General features: G+C 38.9%; 1 protein-coding gene across 8 annotated transcripts in view; it reads left to right on the top strand.

Moving 5' to 3' along the window:
* The window catches only part of RhoGAP93B (MyTH4 and RhoGAP_KIAA1688 domain-containing protein RhoGAP93B), a 246,824-nt gene that overhangs the window by 154,571 nt on the left and 70,759 nt on the right, over window positions 1-21,494 (top strand). For 6 of the 8 annotated variants that reach the window (XM_083112483.1, XM_083112485.1, XM_083112484.1 and 3 more), the window contains exon 3: window positions 1,529-1,667. In XM_083112483.1, the coding sequence (XP_082968609.1) occupies window positions 1,529-1,667 (139 nt within the window). Of the gene's footprint in view, window positions 1-1,528; window positions 1,668-20,949; window positions 21,037-21,494 lie in introns of those variants that run through there. The other 2 variants (XM_083112487.1, XM_083112486.1) reach the window with 1 other exon arrangement.

The following is a 21,494-nucleotide window of genomic DNA, read 5'->3' as shown; positions in this document are numbered from 1 at the left end:
GCATCTGCTGTTTGCCTACCCTTTACCGCTTGCAAATGATAGAAAGTTGCCATTATGCACAATCAGTGCATTTTTCAGCGTTGAATATGCATGGCAACGCGCGTGTGTAAATTGCTCTGAGTACGAACGTGTACTTCTCGATTTATTTTCTCCCTCAGGATTTTTGTTAGTTTTATATTTATGACTAGGCAAGAACTTGTGTATCATGAAATACTTTGTTAAATATTATATGATTTGTTTGGACATTTTGCATCATTTTCGGTTATTTTAAATATTTTTCTGTAGAGCAAGGGGCATGTTTAATTATATTTGCATATTTTATTTGTTTTATATTTCTACATGTTAATATGGATCCACACATAAGCAAACATTTCCAGACAACAAAATTCATTCCATAAAGGCAATTTGTTTGGAATTTTTGATGCATTTTTCATCATTTTCGAGATATATATATTTTATTGACATTTTTTAGGTGTTTTGAGCATTTTAAATAGTTTTCCGGAGAGCAAGAAACATTTCCTATTATATTTTGAGATTTTATTTGTTATTGAATATTTCTGCATGTTAATATTTGTCCACACATAAGTAAATATTTCCAGAACTGTAACAATGCCTTCTATTCCTACTTTTTCAAGATTTCTCAGGTGAAAACCTTTCTCTTGCTAACTGTGAATTAAATTCAGGACACATTGCTCCAGTTATTTCAGTGGAAGTAGAGAGAGGATCTTCTTCACTCACAAGTATATAATAGCAAACAATAGACAGCCTTTTTATTCGAGAGTCTCCGCCAAGTGTTAATTGTTCATTATATTTCAGATTTATTGTAAAATGTCACTGCAATTTGTGTTGTCAATAACACAGGATAAACTTATTTTTTTGTAAATTGATTTTTAATTGCATATATTTTGCAGTTCTGCAATAATCACAGCGTTTGTTACAAATTGTGTTCAGGAGCCATTACCCCCTTGCCTCACCAGATATTTAGTAAATATCAACATTTTACACCTGTCATCCTGTGTAGGAACTAATTATTGGGCGTTTAATTTAATTTTAGACACTAGTTATAGGTCATAAGTGCATGTTTAAGTCCACTTTATGTACAGCTAGGCTAATTGAGACTGGACGTACAGTTTAAAGTGGAATCCGAACCACTGTGCAACGTGCTTTCACCGGGTATCGAACCTGGGACACCTTGATTACAAGGCGGCGACGTTAGTGTCACGCCACCGGGAGGCCCCTTTTTCTGTTTATGACTATTACTGTATAATATTACATGGGGATCATCATCATCCCCTATCAAGGCTGATATCAAGAACATTTTGGTCTAGTGGGATGATCCTCACCCCCTCCCCCTTCCGTTCATCCGAACCCTGGATGAAGGTACGGAAAAGTGTCGTAAGAAGATTTAGATAATGTAATCTCGTCTCTACCAACTTAATAAAAACAAATGCTGTAATGTTTTATTATGTATAGTTCTGTCTTTTCATAAGGTTGTGCACTAACAAACTATTTCCTTGTTTCCTTGCAGGAAAAAGACTGACAACAACCAGTGGTGGGAGTTATTCGACCAAAACACTTCCAGGTTTTACTACTACAACGCCACCTCACAGAAAACCGTTTGGCACAGGCCCCAGAACTGCGATATCATACCCCTCGCTAAACTCCAGGTAAGCATATTATGTGTATATTCATTGTGTTATATTCTCCGTTGACTACAAGAATGAAGTTAATGTATACAAAACCACGTGACTTCGGGGAAGTAATTGCTTTCCCATTGGTTAATTTTAAGCCTAAGTCGTCCATAGATGCATTCATTTTAGATAATTCGTATAGTTGTCCCCCAAAACGTTAATGTTGTAGCTAATTCGAGGTGTATGGCTTTGTTATACACACTATATTCTAACACTGCTAAGTCTTGTTTCCATGTTTAATAAAACACAAACGCTGACCAAGGCAAAATTTATTGTATAAAAAATACAGTATAAAGGTAACGTTTCCACAAGTGGATAGCTTCAAGTACCTCGGATGCACTATAAGCAGTGACATGAGCTGCAAACAAGAAGTGAAAATGAGAATCGCAATAGCAAAAGAAGCTTTCAATAGAAGAAAAAAAGGTTTTTGTGGATCCATGGACATAGGTCTAAGGAAGAGATTAGTGAAATGTTTTGTGTGGAGTGTAGCACTATATGGTGCAGAAACCTGGACGTTGAGAAGAAATGAAGAGAAACGACTCGAAGCTTTTGAAATATGGACATGGCGAAAAATTGAGCGTGTAAAATGGACGGACAAGGTAAGAAACGAATCCGTACTGAAAAGAGTTGGTGAAAAAAGATCTATACTGGAGACCATCAAGAAGAGGAAAAGAAACTGGTTAGGACACTGTCTAAGAAGGAACTGCCTGCTAAGAGATGCCTTGGAGGGAATGGTTGAAGGAAGAAAAGTCCGTGGAAGAAAGAGATATCAGCTTGTGGATGATATTAAATTAACTGGGTCGTATGCTATTATGAAGCGTAAGGCGGAGAATAGGGAAAGCTGGAGATTGCAGTGAAAAACCTGCCAACTAGGCAGAAAACAATGAATGAATGAATGAATGAATATATATTTGTGAATCTTTGTCTGAAGAAGACCCTGTTAGAGGGTGGAAACGTTACCTTTATACTGTATTTTTTATACAATAAATTTGCCTTGGTCAGCGTTTGAGTGTTCTCTACTATATTCCTAACCGCAATTCCTGCGAAAGACTGATATTGCAATTAGCCAATAGAATTTCTCACAAGTCACGTGCATTATTTCGACGTTATTTCTTAGAGTCTGTCTGTGTTTGTGGTGTGCGTGTGTGTGTGTGTGTGTGTGTGTGCGCTGGTGGTATTAGAAACACTAGGAACGGTACGATTGACTTTGTTGTTTCTCTTCAAACTCAGTATCCTTGAATCGCTGTTAAACGCCCAATGGCACCGACCCTCCAGGACAGACTGAAATCTGAAACGAACTAGGGGTCAAATCCTCTTTGATGTCACCAGATAACCGCTATGGGACAGTATAACCGTTATCCCCTCTCTTTGATCTCCCAAATGGCACAGTGGTAACGCTGTTACCGTGTAATTTTAGTTAAGGTTGTACAGTGGTTCGGATCTTACTGTAGAATGTAAAGTCAAGTCCCGATTAGCATATTCGTGCATAAAGTGGGCGATCAGAAGAAACTTTATATTTGTTTCTCTCTTTAGCCACCTCTCGTGCTCTCTCTCTCTCTCTTTTTATTTTCTCTTCTCTTCTCATTTGTCCCCTCTCTGTTCCCATTTTTCTTTTTCCTGAAGAAACACAGTATATGTGTGCGTGTGTGTGTGTGTATCGAGGCTCTGGCGTCTGAACCTACGACCAGGATAATCTCCTTTAGGGTTGTGTGTGTATTGTCATGTGTTTTATCCTTATACGTATGTACTGAGTGCCTCTTTCAACCCAGGTAAGAATATTTTAGTCCTCAGACACGCGATTATTTTAGGTAAGGTTAGGAGCTTGGTCCGGCCCTGTATTATGTGACGGGTGCAAAATAGTCAAAGTAGTAACGCACCCACAATTTTAATATCAACCATTTTAATAATCAATATTCCATATATGTATATACTGGGTGAGTCTTTTAAAAGAGGCCCCGTGGAAAATGTGCTCCTTGCTTGTAGGCAACCCTGGTACACCGAAGAGAAGAGCGGGGCAGAGAACAGTCCAGGATATGTCATGCCATGTCATGTTGTCGAATATGCTTGGCACCGATATCCTGGACTGTTCTCTAACCCGCTCTTCTCTTCGGTGTACCAAGGTTGCCTACATGCAAGGAGCTCATTTTCCACGGGGCCTCTTTTAAAAGACTCACCCAGTATAACCCAAGTCAGGACAAATCTCCAGTAAAAATAAATCCCAACCATAGTTTATTTTTCAGTATTTCATCAGCTGACCTCCAGTGCGGAATGATTATCACGACGACACCGCGGGTCCCACGTTCGAATCCCGACCTGTGCATGGTTGTTCTTTGTGTGTGCCCCTTCATCAATTTCATATCACTCGTCCTTATCTTCGCCATTAGCTAAAAGTAGTAGAAAAGCGAAATAAAACAAATCTATAAGTATGTCATCATCATTGTAAAATCAATGAAAGTTGTATTTCTTCGGGTTTTACGTGGGTTGGGGGTAAATTGAACCCAGAAGCAAGAAATGGTTTATTTCTTGCAGATAAGCTTCCTTTAGACAAGTCTGCCTCTGGAGCGCGAACATTTATGGCAGACATGTACACATGGTATTTCGGTCCATTGCAATTACTGTTTGCGAAATTATCTCCTCCCACACACGATGTCCCGCACAGTTGAGGGGGTCGTAACGCTCGATTCGCCCCATTTGCCCAAGTGATGTAAATTTCACTTCATTGTAGAATATCCTTGTGACGTCTCTCCTAAAACAGAATTCCGGAAGTGACATCAGTGCGTGAATGGATCTTGATGAGATGAGATCATGCGGGAGACAGATGTGCATCCTAGTAGATTAGGGGTGAGCATTTGTGATGGACCTAATCGCGAAGTGGAACTAAACAAAAGCTTACTATTTTTAGTGTCCAAATCTTGTGTGTAATATCCGTGTAGCTGCACACGTGTGGAATTAGCAGTATTAATAAAAGATAAGACCAGGTACAAATGTAAAAAGTTATTCTGGATGGTGTCTGAACCAAGTGCTCCTCATATAACAATAACAGCAAAACCTTTGTAATTAGTAGGCTAATAAGATTAATATGTCTTCTAATAGTATTTATTAGGGATCCCGTGTAGCCATATGGTTAGCACTCTCGCCCTTGGTGCGAGCGGTTCCGGGTTCGACTCCCGTTGGGAGCTCCAAAATTTCGGCTTTAACCGATCAATGTGAAGAGAATGGTGACCTACTTGAAAAGAAGAAGTAGCTGGATCCGGTCTCGAAAGCCAGAGAAGCAGCAGCGATGGAACTCTATGCGCTGGCTACGCTTCACCCAATGTAAAAGCCCCTCGGGCATGGCCTGGTCCTTAGAGTGCTATTGCGCCATGGAATTGTTATTAATATTTATTATTAAAATAGGTAAACTAATAAGATTATTATTATATTCATTACATGATGTTATAAGAATAAATATAAAATGACATGTATTCATTTTCGATATCAGCCTTAAGATTACTAAAATGTTTATACAAGCAGCTGTTCTATAAAGGAAACTAATGTCCAAAAATAAGAATGGAATTTATTGAATAACGAAAAGGTTGTTAGGTTCAGCTGACGTTAGTATTATGTCAATACAAATATGTACAATCACAATCTAATTATTACTTTCATGTAAGTTCGGCGGAAATAATTCAACAAATTATCAACGATTATTTTTTTAAATTTAATTTTAGTACAGTAAAACCTCGTTAATCCGGACTAATGGGGGGGGATAAGTTGACCGGTTTAACGAAAGTCCGGATTTACTTAAATAACCTAGAAGAAAAGTAGAAAGTGCATTAAAACTCCGTTTATAGCAACAAAACACGTTTATTATGGTGTATTTAAATGTCCTAGGCCTAAGCTACAGCTGCCATGGACGTTACGGAGCAATATGACGAATGGGATTGTTGACTTCTAGTCATATTTAAAACCTTGCATTCTGCTTTTCGCCTGTCCGGATTAAGCAAAGTCCGGCTTATCGGCGTCCAGATTGAGGTTTTACTGTATTATGTAATTTTGTCGTGGGGTCCGGATCCCTTGGTCATTAAGATGCCTTACGTTCTTGGGTGAGAGGTCTGTAGGAAGACCAATACGAGGATATAACGTCAATAATAGACGTGATGGAAACGGTTAAGATGACCAACAGTGGATTGATCTTGGCCATGGTAGAGACAGACGGAGGACTTGCGTTGTTGATGTTTAGGAATGCAAGATACTTGGTAGTCTATTTTCAAAATAAAACTTGATTTTTTCTTGATTTTCTTGAGAAGCACTGAGAAGAAATTACACACTAAGAGAACATTAATTTTATTTTTTAAGGACGGCAGTTTTGTTTATGTATATAGTGTGTGTTAGAAGCAACGTCTGATTATAGTGCATTTTATTGTGAGGTAGATTAGTTAATTTTGAAGTCAGGAGATGGTAACTCTGCATTTGGATGTAGTTTTGATTTTATGGCGCTTATGGAGTTTTATATGTAATATTTATTTCAATCACAAAATAGCGCAATTCTGTAATTTCATAAGAACTCTTTGTAATTGCCCGCGTGAGCACAGTATTAATTTGTACCTTAATATACAAACAATATTCTTTTTGAGGTACAACTTGTTTATTATTACGAATTTCGTAACGCGCATGGTTTTTGATTATGCTTTTTAACAATATCTACATGCTTAACAAGCAATTATCACAGAGATAATAAATAAGCTTCATGTAATTGAGTTAACAAACAAAGATAGTTAATTCTGTGTGACGTCGGTAAGCAGAATTATTTGATCAGGAAAATTAAGATCAAATGTAATCAGTAACGCCCTTGTAACGTAATTAATAAATGTAAGTACACCTGCCGAAATTATTTGGGATTGATAAACATTTTCCTGCTGTCAGCCCTTTCTGTTTTTAGAGCACCGTGGTGCAGCTGGGCATTTGAACGTGCGAGAGAGAAAAAGAGGGGAACAGGTGTGCCGACAGGTGGTACATGTGATGCGCAGCCAAGAATGAAATTTGACGAACTCCGCCCAGTCCGTTTTTTTCTTTTTCTTTCCTGTCTCAGTCAACTGAATCTGTGTATTCCTGTCTTCGCCGTCATCCTGCTCGTCTTTGAGAACGAATCTGTGCAATCCTGCTCTGTGCAAGCGCTTAGATACTTATACAGCATGTCTACCGGTCTGGATATCCTAGAAAAGTCATGGAAATATCAAGGAAACTATGCACTAAAAGTATGTTTTTGATTAAAAAAAAAAAAGAAGTACAAGCAAAATATTTTAAATTTGATGTGACTTCAGTTTGATATAGGTACTTTGTATTACCCGTAGATGCAGTAGAAATTGCATATTTAATACTGTAGTTTTACAATTTTCCTTTCCTTTCGAAAATCAGCTACGATAGTTCAAAATCTGCAAAGTTGCAACTGCTTAGTATTCCTTCTAGACCATTCATGTGAATCTTCATGTAATTTGCTTTCGCTCTTGTCTAGATATTCGCAATAGTTTAGTGGTTAGGTAAGCCTATTGAACTGAATTTATATCGGATCCAAGATTGAGATTGTAATTTTGGATCCAAGATTCGAGATTGTGCTATTGGATTCGAGATTGGGATATTGGATCCAATATTCGTGATTGGAATATCGAATCCAAGATTTGAGATTGGTATATTGGATCCAAGATTCGAAATTGCAATTGGTATATTGGATTCAAGATTCGAGTTTGTGCTATTCAATACAAGATTCGAGATTGGAATATCGAATCCAAGATTTGAGATTGGAATGTCGAATTCAAGATTAGAGATTGATGATTTGCTTTCGCTGTTGTCTAGATATTCGCAATAGTTTAGTGGTTTCGTAAGCCTATTGAACTGAATTTATATCGGATCCAAGATTGAGATTGTAATTTTGGATCCAAGATTCGAGATTCTGCTATTGGATCCAATATTCGTGATTGGAATATCGAATCCAAGATTTGAGATTAGTATATTGGATCCAAGATTCGAAATTGCAATATCGGCTTCAAGATTCGAGATTGAGATGTTGGATCGAAGATTCGAGTTTGTGCTATTGAATCCAAGATTCGAGATTGGAATATCGAATCCAAGATTCGAGATTGGAATATCCAATCCAAGATTTGAGATTGGAATCTCGAATTCAAGATTAGAGATTGATGATTTGCTTTCGCTGTTGTCTAGATATTCGCAATAGTTTAGTGGTTTCGTAAGCCTATTGAACTGAATTTATATCGGATCCAAGATTCGAGATTCTGCTATTGGATTCGAGATTGGGATATTGGATACAATATTCGTGATTGGAATATCGAATCCAAGATTTGAGATTGGTATATTGGATCCAAGATTCGAAATTGCAATTTGTATATTGGATCCAAGATTCGAAATTGCAATATCGGTTTCGAGATTGAGATGTTGGATCGAAGATTCTAGTTTGTTCTATTGAATCGAAGATTCGAGATTGGAATATCGAATCCAAAATTCGAGATTGGTATATCCAATCCAAGATTTGAGATTGAAATGTAGAATTGAAGATTAGAGATGAGATGTTGTTTCGAAGATTCGAGATGGGGCTATTGTACCCAAGATTCGAGATTGGAAATATTGGATCCAAGACTCGATATTGGAATATCAGATGTCGATATTGGGATATCGGATCCAAGATTCAAGGTCCAGGACTCGAGATCGGAGTATGTTCTTCAGGATAAGGATTTGAGCTCCTGTCCTTAAAAACATGCAATCTATCAAGAACCGTCAGCGCTGTTTGTTTGCAAGTTGCTTGGGGGCCGCCGTGAAGTAGGATCCATGGCCACAGTGACAGCCAAGAACGTCTTCACCTGTGGAAGATGTTGAAGCGTTGAGTATTGTCGCTTTCACCCGATCTCAGTGGAAGTGGTCGTCCAGACCAGTTTCCCAGAGACATCGCGTGGGAAATGCTAATCTCCTTGACGAGCGTGGGACGCAGGTAAAATATACTTTTTACTCCGAGATAAGTTGAAGACGGGCACGCGGGAATGGATTAGGCAAACTGCTCATGAGCCGCTGTGCTTTCTCACAGTCCTCCCGTGATCCCTTCTTTCAGAAGTCGAGTCGCACGCTTATTGACATGACCCAGTGGCAGGGTATGAAGAGCAGGGGGCCCAAGACGAAAATGGGATGTCAAACTGGGTAGAGATAGTCTTTGTTTTGGGGGCGAGATTAGTGTTGTTTGCCACGTGCGGGATGTACGCTAATGTTATTGTGTTTGTTTACTCTCATTTTTCTTATTCGTGTTCTCTCGTACAACAAAATTATTTGTATCTTTAGCTGCAGCTAAGTTCACTTACCAAGACAGAACAGAAGTGCCCACTTGGGTCGGGTGCGGGGCACATTCAGCTACTGACGCGTCGCGAATATGGATTTTGAAGAACCCTAAACCTATCCCCGATGGCGCAGTGGTAGCGTCGTCGCCTTGTAATCAAGGGATCCCGTGTTCGATAACCGGTGGAAGCACCAGTCCCGATTAGCCTTACTGTGCATAACGTGGACTTAAAATACAAAATCAATCAACCCTAAACCTGGCCTCCTAACGTAAGAACGTGGACATTATTAGAATTGTAATTGTGAAAGTGATGCATGTAAGTTGATTAGGAGGGTTAAGTTTGCTGCTATCAGCATATTTGAGAGATTTTCGCGAAGTGTTAGCAGCTGGATGTGCCAGCGGCACATGGCGTAACACATCATCTTCGTCCTCTTGCAAGTCGAGGTAACCAAAGCTCGTTCAGCGACTACAAGAGTTGATAATTCCATCCATGGTCTTCCTAAATTTCTTTTACCTTTTGGCCTGTAATTTAACGTTTCCTCCAAATGAACAATTTAAAAAGCGTTACTATGCCACGACACATAAAGAGCCGTTAAACAATGGTATTTTTGTAACAATATTGTAAAACTAACAATGACCACATGACACAGCATTGTTGTATAATTGGCATTATTAATACTGAGAAATGTTTTGCCTTGGTGTGTGTGTATTCTAGGGTGACCAGATATTTGTTGACCAAAAAGAGTATAGTCTATAGGTTGAAGGTGCGCATGCACAAAACATAAAAAGAAAACGAAAATAAGAGTGGCTATTTGTTATTGCTTCCATTATAGCCCCTATAAAATAGGCCTACACTTTACAGATTCAAATTACTTATGGGTCTAATGTAATTAGCTAATTACAAATACTTACTCACCAATGGCACCATCGTTCATACTTCTGGGATGATTTTGCTTTCTTCAGTATGTTTAAATCGTTCTTCATTGCCAGTCCAAACTCTTCACAGGTCATATCCACATTGAATTTCACTTTCATTACTTGTTCGAGTGTTGACACCAGGAGTGTACTTTTTTCCTCTCGCCAATAAGTTTTAATAACACTGAAGAGTCTTTCACAACCAACATTTGTACCAGGCAGAGTAAACAAGAATTTTATAAGAGGCACAATCACTTTTAAATTTGACCCAGCCTGTACTAAATCTTTGCACACTGACCTCCATCTCCACTTACCCATCATTGATTCTTTTCTTTCCCCCCAATCTTCAAGATGTTTTTCAACGGCTTTTGAAATTGCACAGTAAGTTTCAAAAATATCGTTATTAGGGCTGAGCCGATACCGATGGCGATGTATCGGTATTGGAAAGTATCGGTTGGAATTCAGCTACCGATACCAGCCGATACTTTCCGGCATTTTGGTCTTTCATGGGGTCTGCAAAAATCCCGTGCGACTTCTTGAGAGTCTAATTATCCTGGAAATTATGCAAAATTAAAACTTCCTTTTGATTTTACACTAATTTTGCACGAAATACTATATTTTGTGACTACATAATATCTATTTTAATATTCTGATGCAATTCTTGAATATTCTAAAGCAAATTTCTTGGTATGTTGATGCATATAATTGGAGGAGAATATTTACACCAATATTGATCAATATTTTGAACAAATCTTAATTAATGCAATTTTCAAATATCGGTATCGGTATCGGTGGGAATCGGGAAGAATATTGGCATCGGTATCGGTTCAAAGTGGTATCGGCTCAGCCCTAATCATTATCATTAAATTCCAATGAATTTGAAATATGTTTTGCTTGTTGACGGAATATGAAAATTACTCTTGAAATTGTTCATAGGAAATTCTTGAGTCAAGGAGTAAATACTTCAGTTTGTTGATATGTTGACGTTTTCCGTTCTGTGGATTTTAAGGCATTTTTACGCATAAAATAATGAATGAAATTAAATAGCAAGGAAAAGAGTATATTTGGGGATTTTTGCAAATTGAAAAGAGTATAGAGTATATGAACCTCTAAAAGAGTATAATACTCTTAAAAAGAGTATGTCTGGTCACCCTATGTATTCTTATCCAAGTAGCCATTTTGATTTTATTTTTGCTTTTGTTATTAATCGTCGCTTTTCTTCCATTTTTGTCTAATTGCGACCATTTTTGTCTAATTGCGACGATGAAGAAATTGATGAAGGGACATTCACTAATAACATTCATGTTCATGCCGGGATTCGAACTCAAAACCATCGTAGCGCGCTGTGCTAACTGCTACGCCGCGGAAGTCTGCGAGCTATCTGTCCGTTATACAGGGTGCGGCAACGTAACTTCCTTTTTTGAAATGCGAGCCATGCAGCCTGTAGAGGTCGTAGCGGGGCGGGAGTGGTCTCATTCGACAGGCGCGAGTCTAAAGTTTCGGTCAGTCGTCGTCATGCGTTGGAACAGTGAGGAGCGCGCGTTTGCCGTCGAGGCCTACTTTACGAACATATGTTCTGTTATCGCCAGTGGCCAGCCTGCTCCCCCGATTTGACCCTTGCGATTTTTTTTTTTTTTTAATCCCGTGTTTGTTACCCGTCCAAGGACCCTCCGAAGACCTGAAGGCCAACATCCGTCAATAAATTGCCAACATTCCCGCTGATATGCTGGTTCGGATCTTCAAATCTGTGTGAAACATAACTTTAGAGATGTACCTGCCGTGTAACAAAACCATTAAACAATTCTAATTCATCACATGGGTTTTATTGCGTTCTGAAATAAGGAAGTTATGTTGCCGCACCCTTTACATGTACAGAATGATTCAGGGCAACTCCGTTATTAGTGCACATAGCAAAAAATGGAAAGAGGAAAAATTGTTGGAAATAAGCACAGTGGTGCCAGCTTGAGTGTTAGTCGAAAATGCCATATTTCCACATGCTTTGTCCGGAATACCTCACGTCATTGCAGTACCGAAGTGTACTGGGTAAATCAAGAATTGATTTCCAACACATATTTCCAACAACATGCCCCTCTTTCCATTTTTCGCCGTGTGCACTAATAACAAGAGTTGTTCTCTGCGAGCGAACGTTTGAATCATCCTGCATGTGTGTAAAATACCTGTGGTTGTCCATTCGGTATGGCGTCTGACTGCCACGCGAGAGACGCGGGTTCAATTCCCCGGGCTGGTCGGTTTCAGGTGGTAATTTTTCAGTCAATGCACCTTCGGGAGCGGCTTTGGGGTTCACCCAGCCTCAGTACGGGGGAAAGGGGCTAATGGCAGCTATGTGAACGAGTGGAGACATACAGACAAAAGGAAACGTGGAAAGCGGAGATGAAGACAATGGAAAATTATGGAAGAGGACTTTGAAAGGCATATTGCACCTTGATAATTCAGCTTTCAAATTTAGCATAATTTCCTTGGTGAAAAACCTTGAATTATACTGAATTTTGTCTGTTCTTTATGGGGTAGTCTTTGTGGTAAAGAAAACATTACCCTAGTTTTGTGTTAATCGTTACGTATCGCATCTGGCTACACGGAGACGGTCATTAGACTGCAGTTGCAAGGTAGCGAATGTCGAGGTAACAGCCTTACACGCTGTGCATAATTGTTAGGCAATTAGGAAGTAGGAAAGCAGGTTAAATAACATTACCTTTTCCAGACTTGTTCATTTGAATGTGCTCAGAATACGAAAGAGAACTACAAGAGATCGCAATGGGGAAGTGCCATTTTGATCACGTGATTATTTATTTGTTTCCCATGGCGAGGTCTTTCTCACCACTTGCGCATTGCTACATGCCATACTTATTATTATTGGGCAATCAATTATTGCTCTATTAAAGATGAAACTCCACAAAGCATACGAAGTTTCAAATATAACTAACTCTCTAGCCTTGTTAAACCCGAAGGTTTATGGCTGCAGCAACACAAGCCTTCCATCTGTCCCTACCTGGGCAAGAACAATTCAATCTTTTCCATCCTTACTGATTTCCTATAGGTCCATCTCAACATTGTCCCTCCATTTTCGTCTTGGCCTTCCTGCAGGGTAAACTCTTGTAAAGTTTAAAATATACCTGACCCTTTTCCTTTTCCTGATAAGTTCGATCGAGGCACACTTTAAACTGTACGTCTAGTCCCGATTAGCCTTCTTGTGCATAAAGTGGACTTAAAACACCATCTCAATCAATCAATAAATTTTCCTGATATAAGTAATCAGGATCCGCAATCTGGTCTCAGATTATTAAGGGAAATACAGTGTGTTTCAAAATAATTCATCGCATTTCAAATGATCGTGTATTTGGAGTGTACAAGATCAGAGTGACAAGTGAAACGTCAATCTAAAGGAAAACGAATTACAATTTATATACCTTAGAAGTGCTATGTGACCTATTTTAATTGCACGAACAGCATCAAAGGGATAGAGGAATTCATGCTACATGCTCGAGCATTTCCGGTCCCACTGACTCCTCAGCGAATTTTCAGCCCATCTGCAGTTGGCCTCCTAAGTCACCGGATCCTCGTGCTGTGTGCGTGATATCAATTTGTTTAATATGAAGGTAAAAACTGGACGAAAAGGGAAATTTTGTACATGAAAGAGGAAATTCTGCTCTCAGACTGTGGCAACACTGCAAGGGTTGCTATATGAAGTGGAAATGCAGACCTAATTTTAAGCTAAAAGGGAAATTCGATGAGAGATATCAAAATTTCAGGGAAATTTGAAAATATCAGCCTCAGGACCAGTACAGATTATATTAGGTTCTAGTTTCATATCCATAATGTCCATTCCTTTAAGTATAAGCCTTCTTCTATATGTCTATATTTCTATTCGGTTTTTTGTACATAGCTTTTCTACATCTAATAGCAACTATGAGGAACAATAATGATGTTACGAAATGGGTGATGGAACAAACACAATTGTAGTCATGCCTGTTCAAGGTTCGAACCTGGGACATGTAACCCTGTAGCATTAACATTTTCATGCATACGTACATGGAAAACGAAAACACCAATACTTCTAATTATTATTATTGTATGATTTATTAGGATGAGGAGGGAATTAGGCGAAGACGGGAAATTTTGTCGTGTTAAGGGAAATTTTGCCCCTTGAAAGGGAAATGTTGTCCCTCGAAAGGGAAATTTTGCCTTCAGATTGTGGCAACACTGACAACTGCGGAGGCTGGCTTTTCCAATTCTTTCCAATCTCCGTTCGAAAAATAAGCACGGATAGGAATAAATTAAACGGGAAACGGAAGCTCTAAAATAGAGCTTATGAGCAGAAGAATTCCTTAGGTAGACTTTTTTTGCAAGAAGAAAATGTACATTGGAAATATGAATCGCAAACAGGGTGCGGCTTTTTTACGTATTGCACCACCATTTGCAATGAAATACACACACACACACAGACCTAAAGCTTTTCAATATATTCCAGGCAACAACAGCGTCGGTGAGAGCAGGCCAGTGCATTAGCAGATCATTAAATATTTCGTTCGCACGCATGGCTGTTTAACAGCAATTAGAGTACATGCGTTAACATGGCTCCTCTCGCTCACGTACATTGGCCATTCACGCCTATTCCTGAAAGTCACGGGTGTGGATTATTTAGAAAGTTACTGAACTAAGGTCTGGCCACACATTTCAGTGCCATTTTAGGAATGGAAGTATGCAGTCTCCATGGGCGTCGCCAGAATTTTTTGTAGGGGGGGGGGGGTCAGGCAATTGATTAAACTTGAATACTAGAGATAATAACAATTATTATTATGCTTATGTTTATTATTGTAAAATAATACAGTAACTATTGTAAACTCAATACAATTAATCAGTTCTATTTCAAATGTATTATTATTGTTATTATTTTTTTATTATTATTACATGCGTGGGAAGACTTTTCTAATCGGTCCACTAGATGAGTGAATATCCATCACAACTGTTTTTTTTTAAAAATGACTTTCTACATTTTATGCAGTTAGTGCACTGAAATACATAGTTATTCTACGTATTTTGTTATTAATTTTAACACACCTCGTTCAAGAAAAATCTTCAAAAAGTTGGGAGGAAATTTTAGCCATAGTGTGACTTCTTGCATTTAACTCCAATTTTTGTAAATTGTAAATCCATTGATTCTTGGTTTAAATGGCAGAATACGAAAATATAAACTAGTTCTTTTATTTTACATTAATTTTTCTTATTTAACGCTTTTTTTATTTCGTTATTGTGTTCGAATAATAACTGAATTTTATATCCGTTATTAACAATATAATTAACACGGTTTATGATTTTTTTGTAACTTAAATGAACTGTACATTTCGAAGGGGGGTGTGTCGACGGACCTGTATTACCCCCCCCCCCCTCACGACGGCCATCGCAATCTATAGCATTCGTCTCGATTGATTGATGATGTCCATGGACAAGCTCAGCCAATACGCTCAAGATTAATTCAACACAATTTACTCTGAGATAGATTAATCAGGACAGGACCTTGAGTGGAGCCTAACTAGTGTAATATGATAGAATCGGCAAATGACACCCCCCCCTCCCCACATAGAAATATACATGGCGATTGAGCAGAAACGTCACCATCTATCTAGCTCATCCTAACAGTGTATCTGCACAGCCATAGAAATATACATAGGACATAGCAGGGTTCCTACACATCTGGAAAACCTGGAAATCTCAGGGAATTTGAAAAAATTAAAATTCATGGAAGACCATGAGACGTTCCAATGAAGAACGTCTGAAGGACTATAATATGGTCCTGCTTCCTGAAAATAGTAACTAATAAGTACTAACAATTTCAACTTCAATAACCTGCTTTACCCGATCGGCTTTCAAGATGTGGGCTTTAGATGTATTTATTTCCCCGATTTTAATGTCCTCAGAGAAACTTTTCATATACCCAACACCTTGTCATCCATGTTGGGAGGAGATGACATTGTTTTAAGGAATGTTTCTGGCCTTTGGAGAAGCACGGGGCTTTTACACTGTCTTGAGGACGTTTTTAGTGTTTTCTTACCTTTTTAATGGGTTTGTGTGTGTGTCGTGTCCAAATCAATTTATAATCTTGCACTTTTTTTTTAACCTTTCTCAATGGGTATTCCAGGTAGGAATTTTGGGGTATTTTTTTCCTCGTATAATGTATACTGAAGGGTTCAAAATGCTGAAACACCCAAATAGTAAGGAAAGTGAGGATCATAGGCGCCTACTCCATGGGGCTTGGGGGCGAGGGGCTCGAGGCCCCCCCCCCAATTTTATCGATTTTGGGTAGAGCCCCAAAATAATTTTGCTTAAGAGAATCTAATGCATTATTTTGCTTCTCTTGTAAAGTTTACTCTGAATTGTGCCACATGAACTTAACTTTAAATACACATTTGAAATGTTCTTGACCATCAACTTTGGGGGGCTGAGACCGCTAGAGACAGCAAAACACATTATTATGAGTATTGTTAACATTTTTTAGCTACTAAAAAGAGTTTCAAAAGAAGATGTGCATGAACTAGGAGAGTGGATGGGACGTTCGGGCTACAAATGGCTCTCACATGACATCAGAACGAGATCATTGATATATTAGGGAGATGTGTTTTGCGCTCCGTGGTAGCAGATATTAAAAGTCGGGAATATTTTGCTATTATGGTTGACGAAACTTGTGACATATCCATCCGTGAACAATTGACATTTTGAATTCGAACTGTAAATGAAAATTTTAATATTTTTGAGGAATTCATGGGCCTTTATGAGATTCCGAACACTGAGGCCAAAACTTAAAAAAGGGAGTGAGTGAGTCATTCATTAATTTATTTCAGTGATCAGAGCCCCCCAATAATTTTGACAAGTCGGCGCCCCTGGTGAGGATGGTAATGCTATGAGGGGAAATGGAGGAGGCCAGTGTAAGATAAACTTAAAATAGTAATGTACTGTGTATTGAGTAGGCTACTGTGGAAAGAACTTGAAGATTCTGGAAAACTCTAGGAAAAATACATTTAGAGTTCATATGGGAGCCTGCGTGGAAACGAGAAATTAGAGTTTGAAAAGATTCCAGGGTGTCAACCAAATCCTGGAAAAGTCTGGGAATTTTTTTCCGGGAAATGCTGGGAAAATGTACTAGAAAGATCAACATTTTTTGTAGTAGTGCACTAAAAGTAGGTTTTTGAACAAACAAAATAGAAAAGAACAAGACAGAAATTTAAAATTTGTTGTGGACAAACTATACTGCAGTTTGATGTACTGAATATTACCGGGATTTACAGTACAAATTTTAGATTAAATACTCTAGGAAAATATCATGTTTTGAAAACTATTTTCATGCAGAAATGTAGTACACCAAGTGGTTATTGGAATTTCTCATTTTCTTGTTACAATTTTTGAGTTAAGATTAATGCAGATATTATTACTAAATTTTACTGTAATTATGTATTATTTATTTATTACTATAATTGTTATGATTGTTTTATAAAAAAATATTCTTTTGTAACCAGAACGTGCCAAGTATTACATACGTACATTACCCCTGACACCCCTTTCCTTCTTGTTATAACTTTTACGTGGAATTGAGTATTGTAAAGACTTGGTTAAGGGGATTTTAATTGCGGTATTAGTTTAAATACATGAATTGTCCTAATGGCTTTAGTCTGGAAGAGTTTGGTTCTTGATCTGGAAAAGTCGGGGAATTTTGTTTTTCGAAATTGTAGACACCTTGAAATCTCGGCAAAAAGTTCCGACGGCCCTTCCTCGGGATGTCACTGGCAGCCTTGGCCCGGTCCATGAAACAAGCACCTTCTCCCCATGAATCCACCCATCCAATATTTGCTCACGCTCAAGACAAACTGGATTCTTTAAATAGGAGGCTTATGTAATGGTCCGTGCTGTACACCGGGCGAAGCAAATTGACCCGTATAAAAGGCGGACGCTTCCTTCCGCTTGATGAAGACAAACTTCCACCGCCACACCCTTCCGCACTCCTTTTCTGGGACGTTCGTGTCCATCCCCGCAGATGACGCAATCTGCAACAAGAAAGACGCAGAAACAGGTCTCTACTGCTGTGTGTTCTAAGCATTGGATTACGTTATATTTAGTAATTGCATTGCGATAGCGGTTAGGTGTCACCACCTATCTAGCCCGCCGTAATAGTTTCTCTGCACAACCAAATAGCCTACGAGGGAATAATTTATAGTAGAGCAATTCTTATATATATATATATATATATAAAACAACGTATTAGTCCCTTTTTTTAGTCTACGTAAAACGGTATGCCAAAAATGTCCCTTTTTTTGACTGACTTACCGGCATATAGAATTAGTGCAGCAATACAACTTCTTTACTATTACTATGATGAATGATTTCTAATTCTAAAGGACTGTTTGCTTGGAGTGCTGTACATATCACCGTATTATGAAATGTATTTACGCAGTATTTATACAGGGTGTCCGAATTGAAAACGCCCTAATTTCAAATACTTATATTAGACATAATATACAGGCAAGAACAGTGTGGTTGGTGGTATATGGTAGCTTAGCTGTGGAAATTTTAAATAGGTAATGAATAGTAAGTAAGAATTCGTTTATTTTCTATCGTTCCAGGGAGTGAAAAGTGAAAATGACAACCAATGCTGAAAAAGCGCAAACTGTGTGGTGGTACGCAGAATTGGGATGCATAAAGCTTAAGAATCACATCGTGGACTGTGGATTTTGGCGCCGTACGAACGGATTTCTTGGGATCTGGGACTTCGTGCAAATGCATCTTCAATGCGCTGAACGTTTTCCTCTGATATTCGTGATCGGCCACCACCATGAAACGCTGCTTTCCACGCCTTGATTATCTTGGCATTGGGAGAGTCTGTGTGGCACTCTGTAGAAACCGTCGTTGAACTGCAATAATGGATCCCAATTCTGCGTACCACCACACAGTTTGAGCTTTTTCAGCATTGGTTTCATTTTCACTTTTCACCCCCTGGAACCATACAAAATAAACGAATCCTTACTTATGATTACCAATTGGAAATTTCCACAGCTAAGCTACCGTATACCCCCTATCACACTGTTCTTGCCTGTATATTATGTCTAATATAAGTTTTTGAAATTAGGGCGTTTCAATTCGGACACCCGGTACATTTATTTAGTTTTCAAACATAATTATTTATGACGAAACAGCTTTACATTAAAATGTATATATTTTGCCGTCCTGTTTTATTCTTTTGAAAATATGTTCACTTTAAGTAAGAATCATATAGACACACAGTGATAAAAGAAAGGCAAGATAATGAGAGATGGAAAGAGAGAAACAGAGGAACGAAAAATGAAAGAATTATAGAGAAACAGAGTAGGGGAAAGAAACAGGAAAGAATGGAAGTGGCAGAAAAACATGAAAAGAAAGAGAAGGGAAGACGGAAAGAGAGGTAAGTAACATTTTGCAGAAACAAAGCAGGAAAAAGATAAACAGGAAAGGATAGACACACATTAAAAGGATAGAAAAAAATGGGAAGGGAAGAAAAAGGTAGAAGGGATACAGAGAGAAGGGTAGAGAAACGTGTAAGGTAGAAAAAGAAAGGGAAGGAAACATAGAAAGATAACACGGGAAAGAAAAGGGAAAGAATGATAAAACAAATATTTAGATAGGGAAACGAAGAAAATATAGAGAAACAGAGGAAAAGAAGAGAGAGAAACATGTACGAGGTGTGGCTAGAAAAGAACCGGATTGATGTTGCTGTCGACAAACAGCAAGCGTGTCATGAGTGTATAACGTGATATCCTGCGTATCGGCTGTGTGATTTCCCAGGGTGCGCGGCACTCAGTTCCGCTGTAGCGTGTGGACGAAGTGAATCGTACATCTGTGCTCCGTCGGAAAAATGCTAAGTGTGAAAGTGAAACAGCGTATCAATCTGAAGTTTCTTACGAAACTCGGAAAATCCGCCACAGAGACTTATGGTTTGTTGAAGGAAGTGTACGGAGATGAGTGGAGATGAGTGTTTATCACACACGCAAGTGTTTAAGTGGTTTCAAAGGTTTAAAGGTGGGCGAGAAGTGATCGCGAACGACTCGCGTCCTAGACGGCCTTGCACTTCAAAAACGGAATCAAACAATGCAAATGTCACTGAATTGATTCGAAAAGATCGTCTTTTGAGTATTCTAGCTATTGCAAAACAACCAACATTATTACATTACGGTGCTAGTAAGAAGACGACGACCTGATTTGTTGAAAAGCAAGTTATGGATTCTTCATCAGCACAATGCTCCTGCCCACACAGCATTATCAGTCAAGGCTTTTTTTGCCCAAGCATGGGATCCCAGGGTTAGAGCATCCACCCTATTCGCCGGATCTCGCTCCGTGCGACTTTTTTTTTCTTACCAAAGGTCAAATCAGCACTGAAGGGAACCAGATTTACGACCGTAGAATCTGTGAAAACAAAAGCGACGGAGGTCATGAACATGGTTTCAGAAAATGATTTCCAGCACTGCTTCCAGCAATGGAAGATTCGTATGGAGCTGTGTATCGATAGTTCAGGGGAGTACTTTGAAGGGGATAATGGTCGTATTGTACAAAATAACCAATAAAAGATTTTGTAGCAACAGTCCGATTTTTTCTAGCTACACCTCGTAGGTGGAGAAAGGCGAAGAAAGAAGGAAATGGTAGAAAGAAATGTTTACATAGAGCAAGAAAGAAACATACCAGTCCCGATTAGCCTCTGAGCATAAAGTGGCGTAAGGGAAACTGTATACGAGGTCAAGAATAAAATACAGAACAGAAAAACCTTTGCGGTTTCACGAGTTTGCTATTCTTGTCCTACCGGATATCCGCTGCCCACAGTAAACACTGCAAGCTCCGTACGTAATACACGAAAGTTGATCGTTCTTCAATTGTTTTCGTTCAGAAAAAAATCCTTTTCGTGAGGAGGATGCTCGCGGAAGTGAAGAGAATGGCCACCAGCTGTGTTATTTTTACGCGGATATTCTAGTAACAGAGCGCACGGCCCTGGTGCAAGGGAGTGATGAACACGGTATGGTCAGTCAGGATAGGAATCGTGGTGCATGCCTCACATTTTGTGCAGCGTTTTGCAGGGGCGGCGAAGCTGTGAGTTGGTTTGTTGTTCTTTTATCATTGTTTGGTTATACATGTCTTGACTCGTTTACATTTCTACCTATTCTTTTTTTTAGTTATTGCCTATAATAGCTCTGCTTTCCCGCGCCACGCAACTAGTCCATCGCCATATCAGATTGGTTAGGTCAGGGATAAAGAACTATGCCTTTAGGGGGATGTTTGAGTGCGTTACATTTCATAATCATCATTATTATCATTATTGTTGTAACAATTTCTTAGGCTGTTGCTTATAAGGTTCCTAAATACAGGATTGGACAGAATTCCCTGCTCTCAGAAAACTTTAACAATGGTGATGGATAATAACAGATAATTTGGGCCTCCCCATGGCGCAGTGGTAGCGTCGTTGCCTTGTAATCAAGGGGTCCCAGGTTCGATACCCGGTGGAGGCACAAGTGGCTCGGATCCCACTTTAAACCGTAGGTCCAGTCCCA

This window comes from Lepisma saccharinum, chromosome 26 (assembly GCF_977018435.1).
Source record: "Lepisma saccharinum chromosome 26, izLepSacc3.1, whole genome shotgun sequence".
Taxonomy (NCBI): Eukaryota; Metazoa; Arthropoda; class Insecta; order Zygentoma; family Lepismatidae; genus Lepisma; species Lepisma saccharinum.
This window is presented reverse-complemented; position numbering and strand designations above follow the sequence as displayed.